This window comes from Procambarus clarkii, chromosome 22, assembly GCF_040958095.1.
Source record: "Procambarus clarkii isolate CNS0578487 chromosome 22, FALCON_Pclarkii_2.0, whole genome shotgun sequence".
NCBI lineage: Eukaryota > Metazoa > Arthropoda > Malacostraca > Decapoda > Cambaridae > Procambarus > Procambarus clarkii.
The window spans coordinates 9743399-9768359 of record NC_091171.1 but is presented as its reverse complement, the minus strand read 5'-3'; the positions used below and the strand labels follow the sequence as shown (position 1 = coordinate 9768359).

General features: G+C 53.1%; 1 protein-coding gene across 1 annotated transcript in view; it reads right to left on the bottom strand.

Annotated features, from left to right (window-relative positions):
• The window catches only part of LOC123757348 (protein sprint), a 363737-nt gene extending 338990 nt beyond the window's left edge, over positions 1-24747 (bottom strand). The window contains exon 1 of the mRNA XM_069329426.1: positions 24590-24747. Within this exon, the coding sequence (XP_069185527.1) occupies positions 24590-24605 (16 nt within the window). The 5' untranslated portion in view covers positions 24606-24747. The remainder of the gene's footprint in view (positions 1-24589) is intronic.
• Between the last annotated feature and the right edge of the window lie 214 nt (positions 24748-24961).

Sequence of the window (24961 nt, the reverse complement as noted above, 5' to 3'; positions counted from 1 at the left end):
GCTATATTGTCGTAATGGCTTGGCGCTTTCCCTTTGATAACTCCCTCTTTCCCGCGAATACTGGGCAGGGTTGATCAAGTATTCTTTGGAGCCGTTTTTCCAGTTCTCTCTTGAACACTGCGAGGGGTCGGCCAGTTATGTCCCTTATGTGTAGTGGAAGCGTGTTGAACAGTCTCGGGCCTCTGATGTTGATAGTTCTCTCTTGAACACTGTGAGGGGTCGGCCAGTTATGCCCCTTATGTGTAGTGGAAGCGTGTTGAACAGTCTCGGGCCTCTGATGTTGATAGTTCTCTCTCAGAGTACCTGTTGCACCTCTGCTCTTCAACGGGGGTATTCTGCACATCCTGCCATGCCTTCTGGTCTCATGTGGTGTTATTTCTGTGTGCAGGTTTGGGACCAGCCCCTCTACTATTTTCCATGTGAAAATTAATTATGTATTTCTCCCGCCTGCGCTCAAGAGAATACAGATTTCAAATTTTTAATCGGTCTTATTTTATTATCAACTTCTTTATTGATAAAAATTAATTACAATTTACCCTAATCTGAGTAATTCAATTTAGTCTTAATACAGTGAGGATAATGCTGGTATTGACTGTCACGCAGGACAGAGGGTCATACATAAGACAATAGGTCTAAACTGTAGGAGGAAGCACATATATATCATGGTTACAATCAATGTTTTAATGTATGGATATGTAAATGCAACTTTCTATTGTGCACTGCCACACAAGGGCAGGGATGGGTTCATAAGTGATGCAGCTTTTTATATAAATAAAAATTGTTCTTCAATCTTTAAAATGGACAAGCAAATTTTGGATAAATTGTTAGGATGTCGTCCAGAACACCTGAGTCAATAAAATAGTTACACAGTTGGTGGTACAAGAGGCCAGGAGGTCTGAAGTCCTTTACGGCTTCACATTCATCAATATAGTGTTCTAGTGAATGCATTAAAGGTTTATCACAGAGTTTACAATCTGAGTATTCTGGTAGTGGCTCAGCCTCACTAACCTGCCAGATGTGTCTATACCAACCCGTTCTCGCACTTTCTTATAGTCAATATTGACTTATTAAATAAGTGCATATGTGACATACTAATTTACTGTGAATATTTTAGTTTACCTTGAAACGCTTCATAGAAAACACCGACCTTACCTAACCTTCTTAGTATGTTAAGATAAGCATCTTATTGCTTCGTAATTACAATTATTACTTAACCAATTATAGGTATAGGTTAAGTAATAATTGTAATTACGAAGTAATAAGATGCTTATCTTAACATACTAAGAAGGTTAGGTAAGCTCGGTGTTTTCTATGAAGCTTTTCAAGGTAAACTAAAATATTCACAATAAATTAGTATGTCATATGCACGTATTTAATAAGTCAATATTGACTATAAGAAAAGTGCGAGAACGGGTTGGTCTATAGCCAAGGCGAACTACCACAATGACTACATCACATTGCCTGGTCCGGTTACTGTGCTGACCATACAAATACCTATTATTACAAAACTTGTCATAACTTTTAATACTGCAGCTTTCAGGTCTCTGGGCATTTCTTAGTTCTTCTGAATCTTAAGTAATTATCAAAGAAGGCACCAAGCCGGGAAGGCTATGTAAATCTGAATCTTCTAAATCTGAAGTTATTTCTTTAATTTGTATGTTTGTGATAATTATATTATTACAAAGTCATATTCTGTGTTTTCTATCCTGCAAGCCTCATTAGCCAATCGATTTACAAAGTCATGTTTTCCAATGCCAACATGGGGTGGGAGCCACATAAATTAATCAGTCCCAATAATTTAGATATGTGTCATCTGCAAAGGATATCATCCTTTGCAGATGACACTAGGATTTTCATGAGAGTATACAACATAGAGGACACGGCAAACCTCCAATCAGATGTAAATCAGGTCTTTCTATGGGCTACAGAAAATAATATGGTGTTTAACGAAAATAAGCTGCAGCTCATGCGCTATGGAAAAAATGAAAATCTAAAAACGGAAATCACGTACAAAACGCAGTCAAATCATAACATAGAACGAAAAGGCAATGTAAAGGATCTGGATGTACTCGTGTCGGAAGACCTTTTCTTCAAAGAACACAATAAAGTAGCCGTCACAACTGCAAGAAAAATGACAGATTGGATAACAAGAACTTTTCACACTGGAGATGCTGTACCGATGATAATACTCTTCAAGACGCTAGTGCTCTCTAGAGTGGAGTACAGCTGCACATAGGAAAATATTTGAGGGGCTGGTCCCAAAGCTGCACACACAAATAACAGCACATGAGACCAGAAGACATGGCAGGATGTGCAGAATACCCCCGTTGAAGAGCAGAGGTGCAACAGGTACTCTGAGAGAGAACTCTATCAACATCAGAGGCCCGAGACTGTTCAACACGCTTCCACTACACATAAGGGACATAACTGGCCGACCCCTCACAGTGTTCAAGAGAGAACTATCAACATCAGAGGCCCGAGACTGTTCAACACGCTTCCACTACACATAAGGGACATAACTGGCCGACCCCTCAGTGTTCAAGAGAACTATCAACATCAGAGGCCCGAGACTGTTCAACACGCTTCCACTACACATAAGGGACATAACTGGCCGACCCCTCACAGTGTTCAAGAGAGAACTGGATAAGCACCTTCAAAGGATACCTGATTAACCAGGCTGTGACTCATACGTCAGGCTGCGAGCTGCCGCGACAGCAGCAGCCTGGTTGATCAGTCCAGCAACCAGGAGGCCTGGTCGACGACTGGGCCGTGGGGACGCTAAGCCCCGGAAACACTTCAAGGTAAGGTGGTAACGGAAGTTAAGTGAAAACTTTTCCTGAACAAATGCTGTTTGAGTTGGCAAGTTGTTACCGTTTTGACTTTCTGGCTGTGTTCACCAGTTGAGATATATATATATATATATATATATATATATATATATATATATATATATATATATATATTGTGACGGGAAAGTGTTTGAGTGTAGATGTTCGGCAGTCCTCCAATGGCTGGTGTCAATGCCTAGTCACACTTACAAAAAAAATTTGCCTGTTTATCTGTGGTAAAGTAAGGGAAGACACGCAAAACACATAGTATGAACAATGAAAATTTAATTAATATAGAAAAATTATAAACAAAGACAATCCCTTGGCAATGTACCGTGCAAACAAACAAGTCAAAAACATATAACAAATGAATAATAGGGATGAAGTTACTCTACAATAATATAAATACACAGTGAAAAATAATCAGGTGCTGAGAATATGGCGCTAGCTGAGAAACATCCACCTGATACACAGCGTATATCAGTTAGTTGTTCACTGCTTGAGAGCACAAGGATATTCTGACTTCAATGGCTGGTTCAAGCCCAGACATCGACTCAGGTAGAGGGCGCTGAGGTGCAGAAGTGCAGGTGTGCAGTGGGCGAGTCACCACTCAGGAGCAGGCAGGCTGGGAAGGGTAGTTGGCTAGTTGATGACGAGCCGGCGTGGAGGGAGTGTGGAGTAGGGGGTGAGTCATGGGTACGTTTTGCCTCCTGGTCAAAACGTTTTGTGCTACTGGTAGACGTATCTTGAAGGTAGCATCTTATTGTTGTGTAATATACGTAACTTGATGTAGAGAAGAGCAGGCTCAATCTCTCTTGAAAGAGATCATCGTCACAATATATTATATATATATATATATATATATATATATATATATATATATATATATATATATATATATATATATATATATAAATTATTGGCGCGTCATTTGCTAGATGGGAAGGATAGAGGGGTTCCACCCCCTGCCACCAGGGAGGAGAGAGGGGTTCCACCCCCTGCCACCAGGGAGGAGAGAGGGGTTCCACCCCCTGCCACCAGGGAGGAGAGAGGGGTTCCACCCCCTGCCACCAGGGAGGAGAGAGGGGTTCCACCCCCTGCCACCAGGGAGGAGAGAGGGGTTCCACCCCCTGCCACCAGGGAGGAGAGAGGGGTTCCACCCCCTGCCACCAGGGAGGAGAGAGGGGTTCCACCCCCTGCCACCAGGGAGGAGAGAGGGGTTCCACCCCCTGCCACCAGGGAGGAGAGAGGGGTTCCACCCCCTGCCACCAGGGAGGAGAGAGGGGTTCCACCCCCTGCCACCAGGGAGGAGAGAGGGGTTCCACCCCCTGCCACCAGGGAGGAGAGAGGGGTTCCACCCCCTGCCACCAGGGAGGAGAGAGGGGTTCCACCCCCTGCCACCAGGGAGGAGAGAGGGGTTCCACCCCCTGCCACCAGGGAGGAGAGAGGGGTTCCACCCCCTGCCACCAGGGAGGAGAGAGGGGTTCCACCCCCTGCCACCAGGGAGGAGAGAGGGGTTCCACCCCCTGCCACCAGGGAGGAGAGAGGGGTTCCACCCCCTGCCACCAGGGAGGAGAGAGGGGTTCCACCCCCTGCCACCAGGGAGGAGAGAGGGGTTCCACCCCCTGCCACCAGGGAGGAGAGAGGGGTTCCACCCCCTGCCACCAGGGAGGAGAGAGGGGTTCCACCCCCTGCCACCAGGGAGGAGAGAGGGGTTCCACCCCCTGCCACCAGGGAGGAGAGAGGGGTTCCACCCCCTGCCACCAGGGAGGAGAGAGGGGTTCCACCCCCTGCCACCAGGGAGGAGAGAGGGGTTCCACCCCCTGCCACCAGGGAGGAGAGAGGGGTTCCACCCCCTGCCACCAGGGAGGAGAGAGGGGTTCCACCCCCTGCCACCAGGGAGGAGAGAGGGGTTCCACCCCCTGCCACCAGGGAGGAGAGAGGGGTTCCACCCCCTGCCACCAGGGAGGAGAGAGGGGTTCCACCCCTGCCACCAGGGAGGAGAGAGGGGTTCCACCCCCTGCCACCAGGGAGGAGAGAGGGGTTCCACCCCCTGCCACCAGGGAGGAGAGAGGGGTTCCACCCCCTGCCACCAGGGAGGAGAGAGGGGTTCCACCCCCTGCCACCAGGGAGGAGAGAGGGGTTCCACCCCCTGCCACCAGGGAGGAGAGAGGGGTTCCACCCCCTGCCACCAGGGAGGAGAGAGGGGTTCCACCCCCTGCCACCAGGGAGGAGAGAGGGGTTCCACCCCCTGCCACCAGGGAGGAGAGAGGGGTTCCACCCCCTGCCACCAGGGAGGAGAGAGGGGTTCCACCCCCTGCCACCAGGGAGGAGAGAGGGGTTCCACCCCCTGCCACCAGGGAGGAGAGAGGGGTTCCACCCCCTGCCACCAGGGAGGAGAGAGGGGTTCCACCCCCTGCCACCAGGGAGGAGAGAGGGGTTCCACCCCCTGCCACCAGGGAGGAGAGAGGGGTTCCACCCCCTGCCACCAGGGAGGAGAGAGGGGTTCCACCCCCTGCCACCAGGGAGGAGAGAGGGGTTCCACCCCCTGCCACCAGGGAGGAGAGAGGGGTTCCACCCCCTGCCACCAGGGAGGAGAGAGGGGGTTCCACCCCCTGCCACCAGGGAGGAGAGAGGGGTTCCACCCCCTGCCACCAGGGAGGAGAGAGGGGTTCCACCCCCTGCCACCAGGGAGGAGAGAGGGGTTCCACCCCCTGCCACCAGGGAGGAGAGAGGGGTTCCACCCCCTGCCACCAGGGAGGAGAGAGGGGTTCCACCCCCTGCCACCAGGGAGGAGAGAGGGGTTCCACCCCCTGCCACCAGGGAGGAGAGAGGGGTTCCACCCCCTGCCACCAGGGAGGAGAGAGGGGTTCCACCCCCTGCCACCAGGGAGGAGAGAGGGGTTCCACCCCCTGCCACCAGGGAGGAGAGAGGGGTTCCACCCCCTGCCACCAGGGAGGAGAGAGGGGTTCCACCCCCTGCCACCAGGGAGGAGAGAGGGGTTCCACCCCCTGCCACCAGGGAGGAGAGAGGGGTTCCACCCCCTGCCACCAGGGAGGAGAGAGGGGTTCCACCCCCTGCCACCAGGGAGGAGAGAGGGGTTCCACCCCCTGCCACCAGGGAGGAGAGAGGGGTTCCACCCCCTGCCACCAGGGAGGAGAGAGGGGTTCCACCCCCTGCCACCAGGGAGGAGAGAGGGGTTCCACCCCCTGCCACCAGGGAGGAGAGAGGGGTTCCACCCCCTGCCACCAGGGAGGAGAGAGGGGTTCCACCCCCTGCCACCAGGGAGGAGAGAGGGGTTCCACCCCCTGCCACCAGGGAGGAGAGAGGGGTTCCACCCCCTGCCACCAGGGAGGAGAGAGGGGTTCCACCCCCTGCCACCAGGGAGGAGAGAGGGGTTCCACCCCCTGCCACCAGGGAGGAGAGAGGGGTTCCACCCCCTGCCACCAGGGAGGAGAGAGGGGTTCCACCCCCTGCCACCAGGGAGGAGAGAGGGGTTCCACCCCCTGCCACCAGGGAGGAGAGAGGGGTTCCACCCCCTGCCACCAGGGAGGAGAGAGGGGTTCCACCCCCTGCCACCAGGGAGGAGAGAGGGGTTCCACCCCCTGCCACCAGGGAGGAGAGAGGGGTTCCACCCCCTGCCACCAGGGAGGAGAGAGGGGTTCCACCCCCTGCCACCAGGGAGGAGAGAGGGGTTCCACCCCCTGCCACCAGGGAGGAGAGAGGGGTTCCACCCCCTGCCACCAGGGAGGAGAGAGGGGTTCCACCCCCTGCCACCAGGGAGGAGAGAGGGGTTCCACCCCCTGCCACCAGGGAGGAGAGAGGGGTTCCACCCCCTGCCACCAGGGAGGAGAGAGGGGTTCCACCCCCTGCCACCAGGGAGGAGAGAGGGGTTCCACCCCCTGCCACCAGGGAGGAGAGAGGGGTTCCACCCCCTGCCACCAGGGAGGAGAGAGGGGTTCCACCCCCTGCCACCAGGGAGGAGAGAGGGGTTCCACCCCCTGCCACCAGGGAGGAGAGAGGGGTTCCACCCCCTGCCACCAGGGAGGAGAGAGGGGTTCCACCCCCTGCCACCAGGGAGGAGAGGGGGGTTCCACCCCCTGCCACCAGGGAGGAGAGGGGGGTTCCACCCCCTGCCACCAGGGAGGAGAGGGGGGTTCCACCCCCTGCCACCAGGGAGGAGAGGGGGGTTCCACCCCCTGCCACCAGGGAGGAGAGGGGGGTTCCACCCCCTGCCACCAGGGAGGAGAGAGGGGTTCCACCCCCTGCCACCAGGGAGGAGAGAGGGGTTCCACCCCCTGCCACCAGGGAGGAGAGAGGGGTTCCACCCCCTGCCACCAGGGAGGAGAGAGGGGTTCCACCCCCTGCCACCAGGGAGGAGAGAGGGGTTCCACCCCCTGCCACCAGGGAGGAGAGAGGGGTTCCACCCCCTGCCACCAGGGAGGAGAGAGGGGTTCCACCCCCTGCCACCAGGGAGGAGAGAGGGGTTCCACCCCCTGCCACCAGGGAGGAGAGAGGGGTTCCACCCCCTGCCACCAGGGAGGAGAGAGGGGTTCCACCCCCTGCCACCAGGGAGGAGAGAGGGGTTCCACCCCCTGCCACCAGGGAGGAGAGAGGGGTTCCACCCCCTGCCACCAGGGAGGAGAGAGGGGTTCCACCCCCTGCCACCAGGGAGGAGAGAGGGGTTCCACCCCCTGCCACCAGGGAGGAGAGAGGGGTTCCACCCCCTGCCACCAGGGAGGAGAGAGGGGTTCCACCCCCTGCCACCAGGGAGGAGAGAGGGGTTCCACCCCCTGCCACCAGGGAGGAGAGAGGGGTTCCACCCCCTGCCACCAGGGAGGAGAGAGGGGTTCCACCCCCTGCCACCAGGGAGGAGAGAGGGGTTCCACCCCCTGCCACCAGGGAGGAGAGAGGGGTTCCACCCCCTGCCACCAGGGAGGAGAGAGGGGTTCCACCCCCTGCCACCAGGGAGGAGAGAGGGGTTCCACCCCCTGCCACCAGGGAGGAGAGAGGGGTTCCACCCCCTGCCACCAGGGAGGAGAGAGGGGTTCCACCCCCTGCCACCAGGGAGGAGAGAGGGGTTCCACCCCCTGCCACCAGGGAGGAGAGAGGGGTTCCACCCCCTGCCACCAGGGAGGAGAGAGGGGTTCCACCCCCTGCCACCAGGGAGGAGAGAGGGGTTCCACCCCCTGCCACCAGGGAGGAGAGAGGGGTTCCACCCCCTGCCACCAGGGAGGAGAGAGGGGTTCCACCCCCTGCCACCAGGGAGGAGAGAGGGGTTCCACCCCCTGCCACCAGGGAGGAGAGAGGGGTTCCACCCCCTGCCACCAGGGAGGAGAGAGGGGTTCCACCCCCTGCCACCAGGGAGGAGAGAGGGGTGTTCCACCCCCTGCCACCAGGGAGGAGAGAGGGGTTCCACCCCCTGCCACCAGGGAGGAGAGAGGGGTGTTCCACCCCCTGCCACCAGGGAGGAGAGAGGGGTTCCACCCCCTGCCACCAGGGAGGAGAGAGGGGTTCCACCCCCTGCCACCAGGGAGGAGAGAGGGGTTCCACCCCCTGCCACCAGGGAGGAGAGAGGGGTTCCACCCCCTGCCACCAGGGAGGAGAGAGGGGTTCCACCCCCTGCCACCAGGGAGGAGAGAGGGGTTCCACCCCCTGCCACCAGGGAGGGGGGAGGGTCCCCCTGCCACCAGGGAGGGGAGAGGGTCCCCCCTGCCACCAGGGAGGGGAGAGGGTCCCCCCTGCCACCAGGGAGGGGAGAGGGTCCCCCCTGCCACCAGGGAGGGGGGAGGGTCCCCCTGCCACCAGGGAGGGGAGAGGGTCCCCCCCCCCTGCCACCAGGGAGGGAGGAGGGTCCCCCTGCCACCAGGGAGGGGAGATAGGGAGGCAGGGCTGGGGGATTTATTACCGACAAGGATCGGATATTAAGAAAATATACTGCTGCCCCTTCCTCTGTTTACATATACGAGAGTGGCGTATTTACGCTTATTTACAGCGTCGTCCGCCTCGCCTCTCTCTCCTCTTCCTGGCAGTCTTCACTCTTTTTCTCTTCTATTTCTTCAGACCCCGACCAGCCACCTTCAAGAGGGCAGTGTGTGTGTGTGTGTACTCACCTAGTTGTGTTTACTGGGGTTGAGCTTCATCCCCCCCCCCCCCCCCCCCACACACACACACACACACAACCATCGGAAAGAGGATGATGCAGAGGACTCTACATACAGAAAGAAAAACATATCACAAATGCTTAAGCAGACACTACTTTTACACCAAAGAAAAAATTTGATACGGAGATCGGAGAAATAGAGCAGACAGTGAACACAAGTCTGAGCAAGTGTACCTAGAACAAAAAGTTATACAAGAGATAGAGACAAATCTATTTTTTTAAATATGCGAAAACAAAATGAAAGACCTACATTCTGATGATGATAGTTCTCTCTCAGAGTACCTGTTGCACCTCTGCTCTTCAACGGGGGTATTCTGCACATCCTGCCATGCCTCCTGGTCTCATGTGGTGTTATTTCTGTGTACAGGTTTGGGACCAGCCCCTCTACTATTTTCCACGTGTAAATTATTATGTATCTCTCCCGCCTGCGCTCAAGAGAATACAGATTTAGGCTCTTTAGTCGGTCCCAATAGTTTAGATGTTTAGACCACCCTGTACCATCCTGTATAACCTTGTACCACCCTGTACCATCCAGTATCACCCTATATCACCCTGTACCACCCGGTTTCACCCTGTACCACCCTGTACTACCCTGTACCATCCTATATAACCCTGTACCACCCTGTACCATCCTGTATCACCTTGTACCATCCTATATCACCCTGTACCATCCTGTACCACCCTGCACCACAACGTTTGCTACCTTTACCCTGTGGTAACAGCTTGATGGGGTTCTGGGAGTTGTTCTACTCCAAGCCCGGCCCGAGGCCAGGCTTGACTTGTGAGAGTTTGGTCCACCAGGCTGTTGCTTGGAGCGGCCCGCAGGCCCACATACCCACCACAGCCCGGCTGATCCGGCACTCCTTGGAGGAAACTATCTAGTTCAAGTTCAAGTATGTGTATTGAGATAAGAAGGAACTACATCTCAAAGGGATAGAGTAGCTTAGGCTATTTCTACCCCCCCCCCCCAACTATCAAGTATCTACACTTTGTTCCAAAACGTTACTTGCATATTCCTTGTGCATAGGATTTGCAAATATTCGGTTTTTATTTTTGTCCGGTTATTTATATCTGTGCTTGTCTTGGCCGCCTCTTTATTGAAGTCATTTCCGTTTTTGTCCTAATTTCTTCGTTTACGCATTCTTTCCCACTGTTGGAAATAAGACTATTTTCCATGTGTAAATAATTATGTATCGCTCTCGCATACGCTTTAGAGAATTCATAAAACTCTTAGCTGTCTCAATAATTTACCTGTTTTATAGAGTGGATTCTATCGGTAAAGGATCTCTGCACACTCTCCAGGCCAGCAACTTCTCCGGCTCTGAATGGGGCTGTTAGTGCACAACAATATTCCACCCTAGAAAGCACTAGTGTCTTGAAAAGTATCATCATTGGTATGTCATCCCTTGTTTGGAAGGTCCTTGCTATCCAACCTGTCATTTTTCTTACAATCGTGACGGTTACTTTATGGTGTTCTGTAAAGGTAAGGTCTTCTGCCATGGTTACTCCTAGATCCTGTACATTGCTTTTTCGTTCTATAGTGTGATTTGATTCATTTTGAGTATGGTTTCCGTTTTTAAATTCTTTTTTTCCATAGCACAGGAGCTGGAACTTATTTTCAATAAACATCATATTCTTATCTGTGGCCCATTGAAAGACCCGAGTAACATCAGATTGGAGGTTTGCCGTGTCCTCTATATTGTCTACTGGCATGAAGATCCTGGTGTTGTCTGCACATGATGATACAGTGCTGTAGTTTGTATCCTTGTCTGTGTCTGATATTACGGTGAGAAAAAGTACCGGAGCAAGCACGGTACCTTGAGGGTGGGAGGGGACATAGCTTTTCACAGTAGATGACCCGGATTTGACTGTGTTGACTGTTACACTCTGCGTTCTGTTGGTTAGGAAGTTGAGGATCCATCTCCCTACTTTGCCAGCAATTTTGTCACACATTGTGTGCAATAATGCCATGGATTTAATTTGACTATTTAAATCACTGGTGCTGTCCCGTCTTGAGTATTGCTCGGTACTCACTTCCCCTTTCAGAGCGGAAGAGATCTCTGAATTAGAGGGAATACAGAGAACATATACGGCACGCATAGACACGATAAAACATCTAAATTATTGGGACCGTCTCAAAGCTCTCAAAATGTACTATCTGGAAAGGAGACGAAAAAGATGTAAAATACATGGAAGATACTTTAAGAAGGAAGTGCAGAATAGAACCAGTGAAGAGTAGAGGTGCCATAGGCACAATCAGAGAGCACTGACTCAACATCAGAGGTCCACAGCTGTTCAACACCCTCCCAGCAAGCATTACAAATATTGCCGGAATTAAGGTGGATGAATTTAAGAGGCACTTGGATAAGTTCTTGCAAGAAGTGCCGTACCAACCAGGCTTTAGTCCTCCTGGGCCTGGAGAGATGATGGGCCTGCGGGCCGCTCCAAGCAGCACCAAGCAAGGGTTGAACCAAGTTATCACAAGTGTAGCTTCTTGATCTTACAGCCTCAACTCCCTGCAGTCAGTCCCTGGCCCTCACAAGGCAATTCACAGCGGGCCGGTCCCTGCCGTAGTCACAACAGCTGCAGACTTATTGCCTCTTAAGAGGATTACTCGACTCCTTTCCTTATTAACTATAAAGAAGTTGAAAAGAAAAATGGGCAATCCGACGGAGAATTGGAATCCGACTCCCCATTGTGAGTGAAAAAGTGTACAGTTGTGAGCTACTTTTGATGGAGGTCTGGCGGAGTGACGGGCTCAGGGGGGGCTTGGGGGGGGGGGGGGGGGGCTGAGTAGCCCTAGGAAGGCTGAGAGAGCCTAGGAATTCTAGGGGAGATGGAGGGAGCCTAGCGATGGTGGAGGGAGCAGGTGTTGCAGCCTCAGTAGCGGCTGCAACACCTCCAGCAGCAACAACAACAACAAGGGCTTAAGGACTCCTCCCCTCACACAGATCATTGATTAAGACATAAGACGGCCTGAATCAGATGGTAATTGAGAAAGTTTAGCAATTAGAGACAAACTAGCAGTAACACGGCCAGGAGAGGAGGGGGTGGGGGGGGGGGCCAGGAGAGGAGGGGGTGGGGGGGGCCAGGAGAGAAGGGGGTGGGGGGGGCCAGGAGAGAAGGGGGTGGGGGGGGGCCAGGAGAGAAGGGGGTGGGGGGGGGGCCAGGAGAGAAGGGGGTGGGGGGGGCCAGGAGAGAAGGGGGTGGGGGGGGGGCCAGGAGAGAAGGGGGTGGGGGGGGGCCAGGAGAGAAGGGGGTGGGGGGGGGGGCCAGGAGAGAAGGGGGTGGGGGGGGGGGGCCAGGAGAGAAGGGGGTGGGGGGGGCCAGGAGAGAAGGGGGTGGGGGGGGCCAGGAGAGAAGGGGGTGGGGGGGGCCAGGAGAGAAGGGGGTGGGGGGGGCCAGGAGAGAAGGGGGTGGGGGGGGGCCAGGAGAGAAGGGGGTGGGGGGGGGGCCAGGAGAGAAGGGGGTGGGGGGGGGCCAGGAGAGAAGGGGGTGGGGGGGGGCCAGGAGAGAAGGGGGTGGGGGGGGCCAGGAGAGAAGGGGGTGGGGGGAGCCAGGAGAGAAGGGGGTGGGGGGAGCCAGGAGAGAAGGGGGTGGGGGGAGCCAGGAGAGAAGGGGGTGGGGGGAGCCAGGAGAGAAGGGGGTGGGGGGAGCCAGGAGAGGAGGGGGTGGGGGGGCCAGGAGAGGAGGGGGTGGGGGGGCCAGGAGAGGAGGGGGTGGGGGGGGCCAGGAGAGGAGGGGGTGGGGGGGGCCAGGAGAGGAGGGGGTGGGGGGGCCAGGAGAGGAGGGAGTGGGGGGCCAGGAGAGGAGGGAGTGGGGGGCCAGGAGAGGAGGGGGTGGGGGGGCCAGGAGAGGAGGGGGTGGGGGGGCCAGGAGAGGAGGGGGTGGGGGGGGCCAGGAGAGGAGGGGGTGGGGGGCCAGGAGAGGAGGGGGTGGGGGGGCCAGGAGAGGAGGGGGTGGGGGGGCCAGGAGAGGAGGGGGTGGGGGGGCCAGGAGAGAAGGGGGTGGGGGGCCAGGAGAGAAGGGGGTGGGGGGCCAGGAGAGAAGGGGGTGGGGGGCCAGGAGAGAAGGGGGTGTGGGGGGCCAGGAGAGAAGGGGAGAGAAGGGGGTGGGGGGGGCCAGGAGAGAAGGGGGTGGGGGGGGCGAGGAGAGGAGGGGGTGGGGGGGGGGCGAGGAGAGGAGGGGGTGGGGGGGGCCAGGAGAGGAGGGGGTGGGGGGGCCAGGAAAGAAGGGGGTGGGGGGGGCCAGGAGAGAAGGGGGTGGGGGGAGCCAGGAGAGAAGGGGGTGGGGGGAGCCAGGAGAGAAGGGGGTGGGGGGAGCCAGGAGAGAAGGGGGTGGGGGGAGCCAGGAGAGGAGGGGGTGGGGGGGCCAGGAGAGGAGGGGGTGGGGGGGCCAGGAGAGGAGGGGGTGGGGGGGGCCAGGAGAGGAGGGGGTGGGGGGGGCCAGGAGAGGAGGGGGTGGGGGGGCCAGGAGAGGAGGGAGTGGGGGGCCAGGAGAGGAGGGAGTGGGGGGCCAGGAGAGGAGGGGGTGGGGGGGCCAGGAGAGGAGGGGGTGGGGGGGCCAGGAGAGGAGGGGGTGGGGGGGCCAGGAGAGGAGGGGGTGGGGGGCCAGGAGAGGAGGGGGTGGGGGGGCCAGGAGAGGAGGGGGTGGGGGGGGCCAGGAGAGGAGGGGGTGGGGGGGCCAGGAGAGAAGGGGGTGGGGGGCCAGGAGAGAAGGGGGTGGGGGGCCAGGAGAGAAGGGGGTGGGGGGCCAGGAGAGAAGGGGGTGTGGGGGGCCAGGAGAGAAGGGGAGAGAAGGGGGTGGGGGGGGCCAGGAGAGAAGGGGGTGGGGGGGGCCAGGAGAGGAGGGGGTGGGGGGGGGCGAGGAGAGGAGGGGGTGGGGGGGGCCAGGAGAGGAGGGGGTGGGGGGGCCAGGAGAGGAGGGGGTGGGGGGGGGCCAGGAGAGGAGGGGGTGGGGGGGCCAGGAGAGGAGAGGGTGGGGGGGCCAGGAGAAGAGAGGTTCGGGGGGCCAGGAGAGGAGGAGGTGGGGGGGGGCCAGGAGAGGAGGAGGTGGGGGGGGCCAGGAGAGGAGGGGGTGGGGGGGGCCAGGAGAGGAGGGGGTGGGGGGCCAGGAGGGGAGGGGGTGGGGGGGCCAGGAGGGGAGGGGGTGGGGGGGCCAGGAGAGGAGGGGGTGGGGGGGGGCCAGGAGAGGAGGGGGTGAGGGGCCAGGAGAGGAGGGGGTGGGGGGGGGCCAGGAGAGGAGGGGGTGGGGGGGGCCAGGAGAGGAGGGGGTGAGGGGCCAGGAGAGGAGGGGGTGGGGGGGCCAGGAGGGGAGGGGGTGGGGGGGGATCAGGAGAAAGGGGAAGAGAGGGAGGAGAGAGGAGGGAAGGCGCACCCCCACATCCTCCCCAGTAAAATGAACGGACGGACGAACAAGCGAGAGCGCACGCGCGCGCGTGAGCAATATGAGAGGGGCACCATAAACAAGCAAGGCTGGACCATTCTAACACCTTCCCTTCAGAGAGAATGATCACGAGACCCTTACCTGTCTTCTCATACAGGTGGGCCACCTGCCCTCTGCCTAACAACCCACCTGCCCTGCCTAACTGCCTCCATGGGACAAGGCCACGACTCCAACACTAACAGTTTAAAGATCTCACAAAGGTTGGCAATCATTTACCCAGAGTCTACCCTGAAAATTTCTACTTGTAAACTAGCGCCCTCCCAGTCAGTGATGGGTTTACACAGTTTACTGAATGACAGACATACGAGCTGGAGTCATACGAGACGTCACCGCACTCAGCTTAACGTAAAGTGTAGAATTTCAGAGATAAGTGAAGCTTTGGCGATTATATTGATGAGAAGCGGGGGATTAATCCTGCCACTTCACAGGTGGGAAGACATTAACAATGCATATTAAAGTATAATAAGTGCGGGTATATGACACCCTTATGTTGTGATGGTACGAGTTTATGCCTTCAAGAATGTATTGCGTTACTAAGACACCATTAACATGGGAGGAACGTAGTGTGGATGGGGCCATTATCCCCTCTATTTCCTTCTATAACCAGCTTTCACACACTTAACTTGGCCGGTGTCAGAGTAGTGACTGAGAAGCAACATGGTCTTGTACCCAGACTCCCAACACTTTAACACTGCTTCTTGCTCAACACTTCAGCACCCGCTACAATCATGGGTCATGATGCTCTTAACTATGTCTTCAACTTCTATTTTTTTTTTAACTATTTTACAGAGCTTTTATGTCAACATTTTGCACCACACTGGGTTGAACAGTGCCATCACTAGTGGATAGTTGATTGTCCGTCTATGATACTCCAGCCTATTCTTTACTTTCTTCCTACTCCGTTTCACTCTCTACTACACTCCCCACTTAACCAACCCCCACTTCACTCCGTCTCTTTGCCATTGTTAACTTTTCTAGAGCTTCAATCCTCTTGTCCAAGTTTTTAAGGACTTCTAAGATGTGTGTACCGACCTGAGAGTCCACCACGCTGCCCCGCTCATCACCACCACCAGGACACACACTCCAGGTTCCTCCCCTACTGCCACGAGGCTCTAGCGTCAATGGTCGCCCTGACTTTCTCACAAACGTTGGTCACAGAGGCTGGCGTCTCTCTCCACTGTTTCTTCCTTCTTGCTGTTCCCTCTTGCCTGCCTTAGGAGCCTCCTTTACCTTATAACATACCTGGAGAGGATTTCGGGAGTTCTTCCAATCCCCAAGCCCGCAGGCCATGCTCGACTGGTGGTAACTTGGTCCAACAGGTTGTTGCTTGGAGCGGCCCGCAGGCCATGCTCGACTGGTGGTAACTTGGTCCAACAGGTTGTTGCTTGGAGCGGCCCGCAGGCCCACATATCCACTACAGCCTGGCTGGTCTGCCACTTCTTGAAGAAAACTATTTCTTATGCTAACCACTTGGGTTGGACGGTCGAGTAACGGTTTCGTGCAGGTCGGCGTTCAAATCCCCGACCGTCCAAGTGGTTGAACACCAATTTTTCCACACCCCCCTCCCCGTCCCATCTTAAATCCCTAAATCCCTAATTCCCAGTCCCTAATTTCATCTTCATAGTTTCCTACACTGTGCTTTAAATTTGCTCTGTATCTAGAGTTACCCAATCTCCCAATCTTCATGTACTTAATCCAAACAACTTTACCATTGTGATCATTGCTGTCTTCTTTTATGAGCTAGCCATATGCTCTATTGTGCCTATAATTTGTTAAACTACGATTCAAGCTGCCAATGCAACCAATCTGAGCTACCTATGTGCTTTAATATACCTATAAATTTCTCTCATCTTTTTTTTTCTTGCTATGTAACTTATCATTTTTATAAATTTTGCTAGTATTTACCTACTTAAAATTGTCTTAGATTAAGGACCTGCCCGAAACGCTGCGCGTACTAGTGGCTTTACAAGAATGTAATTACTATGCTATGTATCCTCACAATCCCAATGTACCTTCTTGTATATATATAAATAAACTACACAGTCGTAATGGCTTGGCGCTTTCTCCTGATAGTACCCTCCCCTCGCTGGGGTTTTAGCTCCAGACATCTGCAGCTCCAGACATCTGCAGCTCCAGACATCTGCAGCTCCAGACAACACAACAGAGAGGCTCAGTATTGGCAGTTACTTGGGTGACTTGGGTGTCGTTCCTGTGGATCCCCTCCCATGTTGAAATATGTGTAAATGAACGAGCAGATGTGCTGGCTGCTGAAGGAGACCATATTGAATACTTCATACCCAAGACTCTTCTACAAATTAGAGGTATCATCAGGCAATATCACCGTGACAAGGTAACTGAGGAAAGGAGGATAGAAGCACAAACCAGTGAATCTGTACGATGGTACAATATGGTTGCTGCTGGCAATCCCAATCATTATGGACGAAGAGGTGGACGACGAGGGAGAGAATCAGTAATAGCGAGAATCCGTCTTGGATACAAATATCTATGTCGATTCGGAATGGAAACAACAGTTGAGCAGCGGAGTTGCAGAATCTGTGATGAGAGTGACGGACACCGCCTTGACCACTACCCGAGTGTGGACAACTAAGAGTCATTAGAAATGTGTAGAATAATAAACCCCACATTGTTTGAGTTAGGAAAACACTATTTGTCAAATATTGATACTGTTCTTAAAAGATTCCCCCATTTTGCACCCGCATGATAACGTAACATTTTAAAAGTTGACGAATGTTAATCTTGTTTGAGGAGCCGTTCACTTGAGACAGTTCAGCAAGTCCCAGCTGTGTCTGGGTACAAGTGACAGGATGAACAACCCAGCGGGGTTTCTTCCTCTTGGGGAGTGTTGTACATGCTGCTATGGCGGTGTGTCCACTCACAGGATGAGTGGCGCTGCCCAATACTGTCACTATGGCGGTGTGTCCACTCACAGGATGAGTGACGCTGCCCAATACTGTCACTATGGCGGTGTGTCCACTCACAGGATGAGTGCGGCTGCCCAATACTGTCACTATGGCGGTGTGTCCACTCACAGGATGAGTGCCGCTGCCCAATAAACTCGCTCCTCAGGGCAAAATTAAAAAAAATATATCACATATGCTGATGATGTCACTCAAATAATATGCCAAGCAGGACCATCAAAGTCACCACAAGAGAATGTTCCAGATAATACACATTGCAAAAATAAATAGGGGTCAGAGTTCACGTGTGTGGCCGGGGAGTAGTCAACATCAGGAGTCATGTGTATGCCAAACAAGTACCACTATGTTAGGGGCAGTTATCTCACTCTCTCCCTTCTCCTGCCCTCCCATTCTCTTCTCCAGGGGCCATATTCACGAAGCAGTTACGCATTCACTTACGAACCTGTACATCTTTTGTCAATCTTTGCCGGCTTTGTTTAAAATTATTAAACGGTTCATGAGCTCCGAGGCACCAGGAGGCTGTTCTTAAGAATAACAACAGTTGATTGGGAAGTTTTCATCCTTGTAAATTGATTAAGAAATGTAACCGAAGTCGTCAAAGATTGATGAAAGATGTACACATTCGTAAGTACTTGCGTAACTGTTTCGTGAATCTGGCCCCAGATTCCCCTGGTTTGGTAAATAGTCAGCGGCCAGAAGGCCAGGTTTATGGAGTAAACAGTTCGTCATGGACGTTCGCCCCATGGCAGACGCTGGGTGGGGTGTTTCGTCTACAAGTAGCTAAGGTACAAACCTTACAGACTGCTCCAGTCAGCAAGCTGGGTCACCCTTTTTACAAGCTTCTCTGTCTCTATGTGCAAGCTATCAACAAACCTGCACAAGCCTGCTCTTACAAATATGTCCCCCCCCCCCCCCCCCCGCCCCGCCCCGCATGACGTGAGTATTTATTGTAGTTAGAGGTAATTAGGAGGGGTGGTTGGTTGGTGACGCAGGGGGTGTTTTCTTAGCAGCTGCGGGAGCAGTAGCTAAGAACTTGCCAAACAGGACTGATGATACTTTCAAAGAATATCTTCAAAGATATCTCTTCAAAGTTACTTAGAAAGAATACCTTACCTCAAAGCTGGAAAACTGGTTACCACCACCCCATAAACTTACACATTCCAAGATTAATAATTTAGGGAGAGATCGAGGTAATTACTAACTACTGGACCACCAGTGACCATGGGCAAAACCACAAGGCTCTTTGGAGAAATAAAAAAAAGCCTTTAGGCCTGAAGATGAATTACTTTCCGTATTAAATTAATGATTAAATAATTACCGAAGATGATCTGAGGACTTCCTTGAGGCTGTTGTTTGATGACTTGTGAGGCTGAAGATGTTCTATCATTTAATGTTTTCAATATACATTAATTTATGAGGGTCAACAGGAAATGTATGAGGGTCAACAGGAAATGTATGAGGGTCAACAGGAAATTTATGAGGGTCAACAGTCTCAGCCTGACCTCTAGGTCAGTCATGTAAGAAAGCTGTTATGTTCGCCAGCTACGAAGACGATTGAAAAAACCATTAATCGTGTTGACAACACAGTTCAGCTAGTTTGACACCCCTACGACACTGACTACTTGCCAGCCACACTCTTGCACTGACTCCTACTTTTACAAGACGGAGCTCCAGGGAGCGAGCGGACCTCGGATGTGACCCCCATTACCCTCCACAACCGCCCCATCCACCAGGCGGGTGTAGGCACAATACTGTGGCTCAAGATCAACACAACAGGTATCAACGTTCACTAAAAGATAGAATAAGCAAAACAAAACAACAGCCTTGAGGAAAGTGACGAGATTAGGGAGCAAGAACATACAGGTACACTTATATGAGGCTCTAGTCCGGCGTGGCCGTCAGTGTCGTGCCCATGAGTTAACTCATGCCACAATTTCCATAGGCAATGTCCAGGAAAGTGATCAAGCAACATGCGAACAAGGGGATCAGGCCTCGCTACTCCCAGTCTCGCTAACGAGTTTGTTATACCGTTACCTGGTTGATGGGGGTTCTGGGAGTTCTACTCCAAGCCCGGCCCGAGGCCAGACTTGACTTGTGAGAGTTTGGTCCACTAGGCTGTTGCTTGGAGCGGCCCGCAGGCCCACATACCGATCACAGCCCGGTTGGTTCGGCACTCCTTGGAGGAAACAATCTAGTTTTCCTCTTGAAGATGTCCACGGTTGTTCCGGCAATATTTCTTATGCTTGCTGGGAGGATGTTGAACAACCGCGGACCTCTGATGTTTATACAGTGTTCTCTGATTGTGCCTACGGCACCTCTGCTCTTCATTGGTTCTATTCTGCATTTTCTTCCATATCGTTCACTCCAGTACGTTGTTATTTTACTGTGCAGATTTGCGACCTGGCCCTCCAGTATCTTCCAGGTGTATATTATTTGATATCTCTCCCGTCGTCTTTCTAGTGAGTACATTCGGAGAGCTTTGAGATGATCCCAATAATTTAGATGCTTTATCTCATTTATGTATCCCGTACATGTTATCTGTATTCCCTCTATTTCAGCAATCTCTCCTGTCCTGAAGAGGGAAGTGAGTACTGAGCAGTACTCAAGATGGGACAACACAAGTGACTTGAAGAGGACAACCATTGTGATGGGATCCTTGGATTTGAAAGTTCTCGTAATCCATCCTATCATTTTTCTGGCTGACGCAATATTTGCTTGGTTACGCTCCCTAAAATTTAGGTCGTCAAACATTATTATTCCCAAATCCTTTACATGTTGCTTTCCTAAGAGCAGGAAGCTTTCCTTTCCTAAGAGCAGCTTTCCTAAGATCCTGCGTTAGAGCAGGATCACCGGTCATTGCTGAGGAATCCCATGTTCAGTTAAAAACTCAATGCCGCAAATGATAGTTAAAATTACAGAGGCAGTCTCAGTCTCTCAGTCTCTCAGTCTCTCAGTCTCTCAGTCTCTCACTCACACACACACACACACACACACACACACACACACACACACACACACACACACACACACACACACACACACACACACAGGACAGTGGCTGCCACGTGCAATGATGTCAGTGAGGCAGGCGCTTGCATCAGTCTGCAACATCAGCAGTTGAATCTTAGCGGTTAGCGAAGGACAGGTTGCCATAGACGGTTAATGCACGAGTGCTGACAGGGTGAGGTCATGTTGCTTGCAGCTTGCATTTCCATGACTGATCTGGCAGTGCAACAGTCACCCTGAACTGGGAAGCTGGCAGCCAGTGGGAGGTGATAGATCAGGTCAACCCCCTTCAACTTCCACTCCGTCTCTCCTCACTATTCCCTCACGGCTCTCAGTTACCTCCACCACCTCGGGTGTGGTGTTAGTGCAGTGTTTAGTAACCAGCGATGGTACACCACTCACTATCAACACCCATACCAGGATATTTGCTATGGAGATATCATCGTGATACACGTGTCCATCTTGCAATTGCACAATTTACACACACACAACACACACTACAGTGGCAGACTACATATGGAAATCCCCTCATCACACTTAGTATAGCGTTTAAGCTGTTTTAAAAACTTTTCACGTTTTATCTTGAAAATACAAATTTTCCCTCTGTTGCCAAATTTTTATAAACCTAACGTCATTATGGATTAGCGAAGAGCTTTATTGAAATGCTGCGTTTATATACCATATTTTTACCAACATAATAGCAGCCTTTAAATACTAGAAATACTCAATTATTAACAAGACTGGGCGTATATATGGAGGTTCTGGTACTATACTTGTCTCAAGGGGTAAGACAATCGGAGAGGGTGAGAGGAGTGGTGTAAGGAGGACTTCCTAGCGCCTCTTTCACTACCCAGTCATCCACAGTAACAACCTGGTCCTGGTGTTACTACCCCCCCCCCCCCCCTCCCTCCCTCGCTGCTGCCGCCCCCTCCACTCACTGATATTTTATTTAAATACCAACCAAAACAGAACACGATGAACAGAGTTATGTTTGGTGAGGGAGACCACTACAGTCATCACCAACACTGGTGGCAGCAGGTGGGATCACTACAGTCATCACCAACACTGGTGGCAGCAGGTGTGATCACTACAGTCATCAACACTGGTGGCAGCAGGTGGGATCACTACAGTCATCACCAACACTGGTGGCAGCAGGTGTGATCACTACAGTCATCAACACTGGTGGCAGCAGGTGGGATCACTACAGTCATCACCAACACTGGTGGCAGCAGGTGTGATCACTACAGTCATCAACACTGGTGGCAGCAGGTGGGATCACTACCGTCATCAACACTGGTGGCAGCAGGTGGGATCACTACAGTCATCACCAACACTGGTGGCAGCAGGTGGGATCACTACAGTCATCACCAACACTGGTGGCAGCAGGTGGGATCACTACAGTCATCAACACTGGTGGCACCAGGTGGGATCACTACAGTCATCACCAACACTGGTGGCAGCAGGTGGGATCACTACAGTCATCATCAACACTGGTGGCAGCGGGTGGGGTCACTACAGTCATCAACACTGGTGGCAGCAGGTGGGATCACTACAGTCATCACCAACACTGGTGGCAGCAGGTGGGATCACTACAGTCTTCAACACTGGTGGGACATATACATAAACATTGTAAGTGGTTCAACAAATGTGTACAATATCTATCTGTGCGACTGAACAAGGAAAATGTAACACTTGTTTAATGTGTCAAGATCAGTAATTTAAGACCCTTTTATTATCACCAGCTAGTTCAGCCTTGCCCTAATGCCCCGCCCACAGGACCCCGCCCACAGGGGCCGCCCTCTACAATCAACACAAGTCGGCTAACTCTTCATAAAAATGAAGTGGGCATTTTCCACACTCGACCAGAACTGATGGACGGCCAACGCCCTGATGCAATAAACCGTCAGAGTCCTGGACGAGGAATAGCAAGCAACTAGACACTGCAGGTCTATAATCGTTTGTGTACATTTTAGGGGACAGGGAGGGGGGGGGTGAAGAATTACCCCTGGCAGTGGTGGGGGGGCCACGTGGTAGAGGGGACGCTCGTCCTGGACTATCACTAGGGGAGGGAGGTGGGTAGAATCAGAACAAGCGCCGGACACCTGGGTAAGACTCACTAAGAACGCCTTGGTGAGACATTTTATCGCGTCTATGCGTGCCGTATATGTTCTCTTTATTCCTTCTAATTCAGAGATCTCTCCCGCTCTGAAAGGGGAAATGAGTACCGAGCAATACTCAAGACGGGACAGCACCAGTGATTTAAATAGTATTAACATTACTGTGGGATCTCTGGATGTGAACGTTCTCATAATCCATCCAATCATTGTCCTGGCCGCCGCCGCTATATTTGCTCGGTTATGTTCACTAAATGTCAGGTCGACAGACATCATAATTCCCAGATCTTTTACACGTTGCTTTCCTTCTATGAGTAGGTCTGTGTCCTGTACCCTGTGTTTGTTTAACTTCCTCGTTTCCACCATACCTCAGTACCTGGAACTTGTCACCACAACCTGCCCCCTACAACACCGCTTCTCACGTCAACCCAGATCCACTGCCCTCGACCACAAACACATCACACAAAGATCTTCTTCATTTTACTTCAACTTTGAACACACACAGTAATGACCACTGTCCTGGATCCCACATGTTCCCTTGAGAGAGAGAGAACACACCATCCCAAACGACGCACAACTGATTTCATCCGAAGCTTTACTGGAAAATGTCTTCACTCGCCTTCTACGTTTCAAGCGCACTTCTCAAAACACTTCACTTCCCTAGCACCTTACAGGTTTTTATTTCTGCCAGTCCTCATCAACATAGGGCAACTGCTCGTTAATCCAGCCGCCAAACTCCCTCTTCATGAATGAAAAACGGCTTACACACGACTAGACTGACGACGCTCGACCAGTGCTTCCCTGATGACCTCTGCTCGAATCCCAACACTGTAAATGTTTCACCCACGTACTTGAAATACAAAGAATCGCTAACAGAGCCTAAACACCCAACATACGGCTAAGCATAGAACTTTAATATATAACATTATTAATTTATATAAGAGAACAAAAGTATGGTTTAATACACAATACATGAAAATTGCTAAATGCGTCTCGAGAAGGCCGCTGCTCTTACGAGCCTGACTTGAGAACAGGTTGCAATGCCAGAGGAACAACACGCCTCCAGCCCTTACCAACACCCACACCACTAAAGGGTAATACCGATTTATGTAAATTTGTACTGGATGGAGGCTAATACCGGTCTTTCTGGGATATATAATCTAAACCACACTTCAAGACCACGCCAGACTTGACGAGTCTGGTTAGATGCTGGATTGTTGAGTCCTCCCAAGAGTTGCTTGGAGTGGCCTGCGGCCCAAGCAACAGCCTGTTGGACCAAGCTCTCACAAGTTAAGCCTAGTCTGAGGAGACGAAGGCCCTAGGCGTTGGGGAGACGAACTCCCAGAACCTCATCCTGGTTCAGTCGTAGTGAACACCCTATTACTGAGGGAACGAGCACACTGCGTGGTCGTACCTGCACCAGACGGCAGCCAGCCGCCCACTTCGATCACCCCATACCCTCTCTGGTCCCCCCAACAACCACCCAATCCCCCTCCCTCCTCTGGTCCCCAACAACCACCCAATCCCCCCTCTGGTCCCCAACAACCACCCAATCCCATCCCCCCTTTGGTCCCCCAACAATCACCCAATCCCCCCAACAAACCCTCAATCCCCCCTCTGGTCCCCCACAATCACCTAATCCCCCCCCCCCACCTTCCAGTCTCTCGCACCATAAAACTTTACTTCACAATAAAAACCCTTTTATTGCGATTTTAACAATTGAGTTCTTCCAGAGCGGCCTTTACCCTTCCATAAAATTCACCCAAACTTCACTTGTCAGCTTGTAGAGCTTGTGGTGTATTGCTCGGGTGTTGCCGGGAAGGGGGGGGGGGCGACGTGGAGGAATGGGAGGGGGGTTTATTTTCCTCTAATTCCTTACCGTTGTTGTTGTTTTAAATTCAGAGCTGGGGACAGCAGGGGACGGGGGGTCACCTTACCTGTAATCCTGGGAGACAGGTGCTGCAGCCTCACATCCTTACCTGAGGAAAAGACGGAGAACAAAATTCAATGTTATGCCCAGCCATGATCACTTAAATGAACTGTTATTAATGATAGCTATTTTGGAATGCTTTTTATGAGTGTAATGACAAGTACCTGTGAACAGGGTCATGACACTGTGTACAAGTATGTCTGACCCTTACACCACCGGCTGGCCGTGTACCGCCTCCCTCAACGGTCACCTGGTTACTGAGACCGCCTAACAGGCCATCACGCAATCCATGCGTCACTCGTCACCCTCCGCCCCGCTCACTGTATCACTCTATATCTCATCCATCTCACTCGCTTGACAGGTCTACTCGCTAACCAGATGCTGAACATCCAGGCCGGAATCATTAAATAAAAGTTATAGACGACTGGACTGCTCATAGCCCAGTTGATATGGTGTCGGTCTCACATGCATGGGGTCCACTGTTCGAGTCCCCTATAGCCCAGGTGAGTGGAACGGATTCATTGGTCTCCGTGATT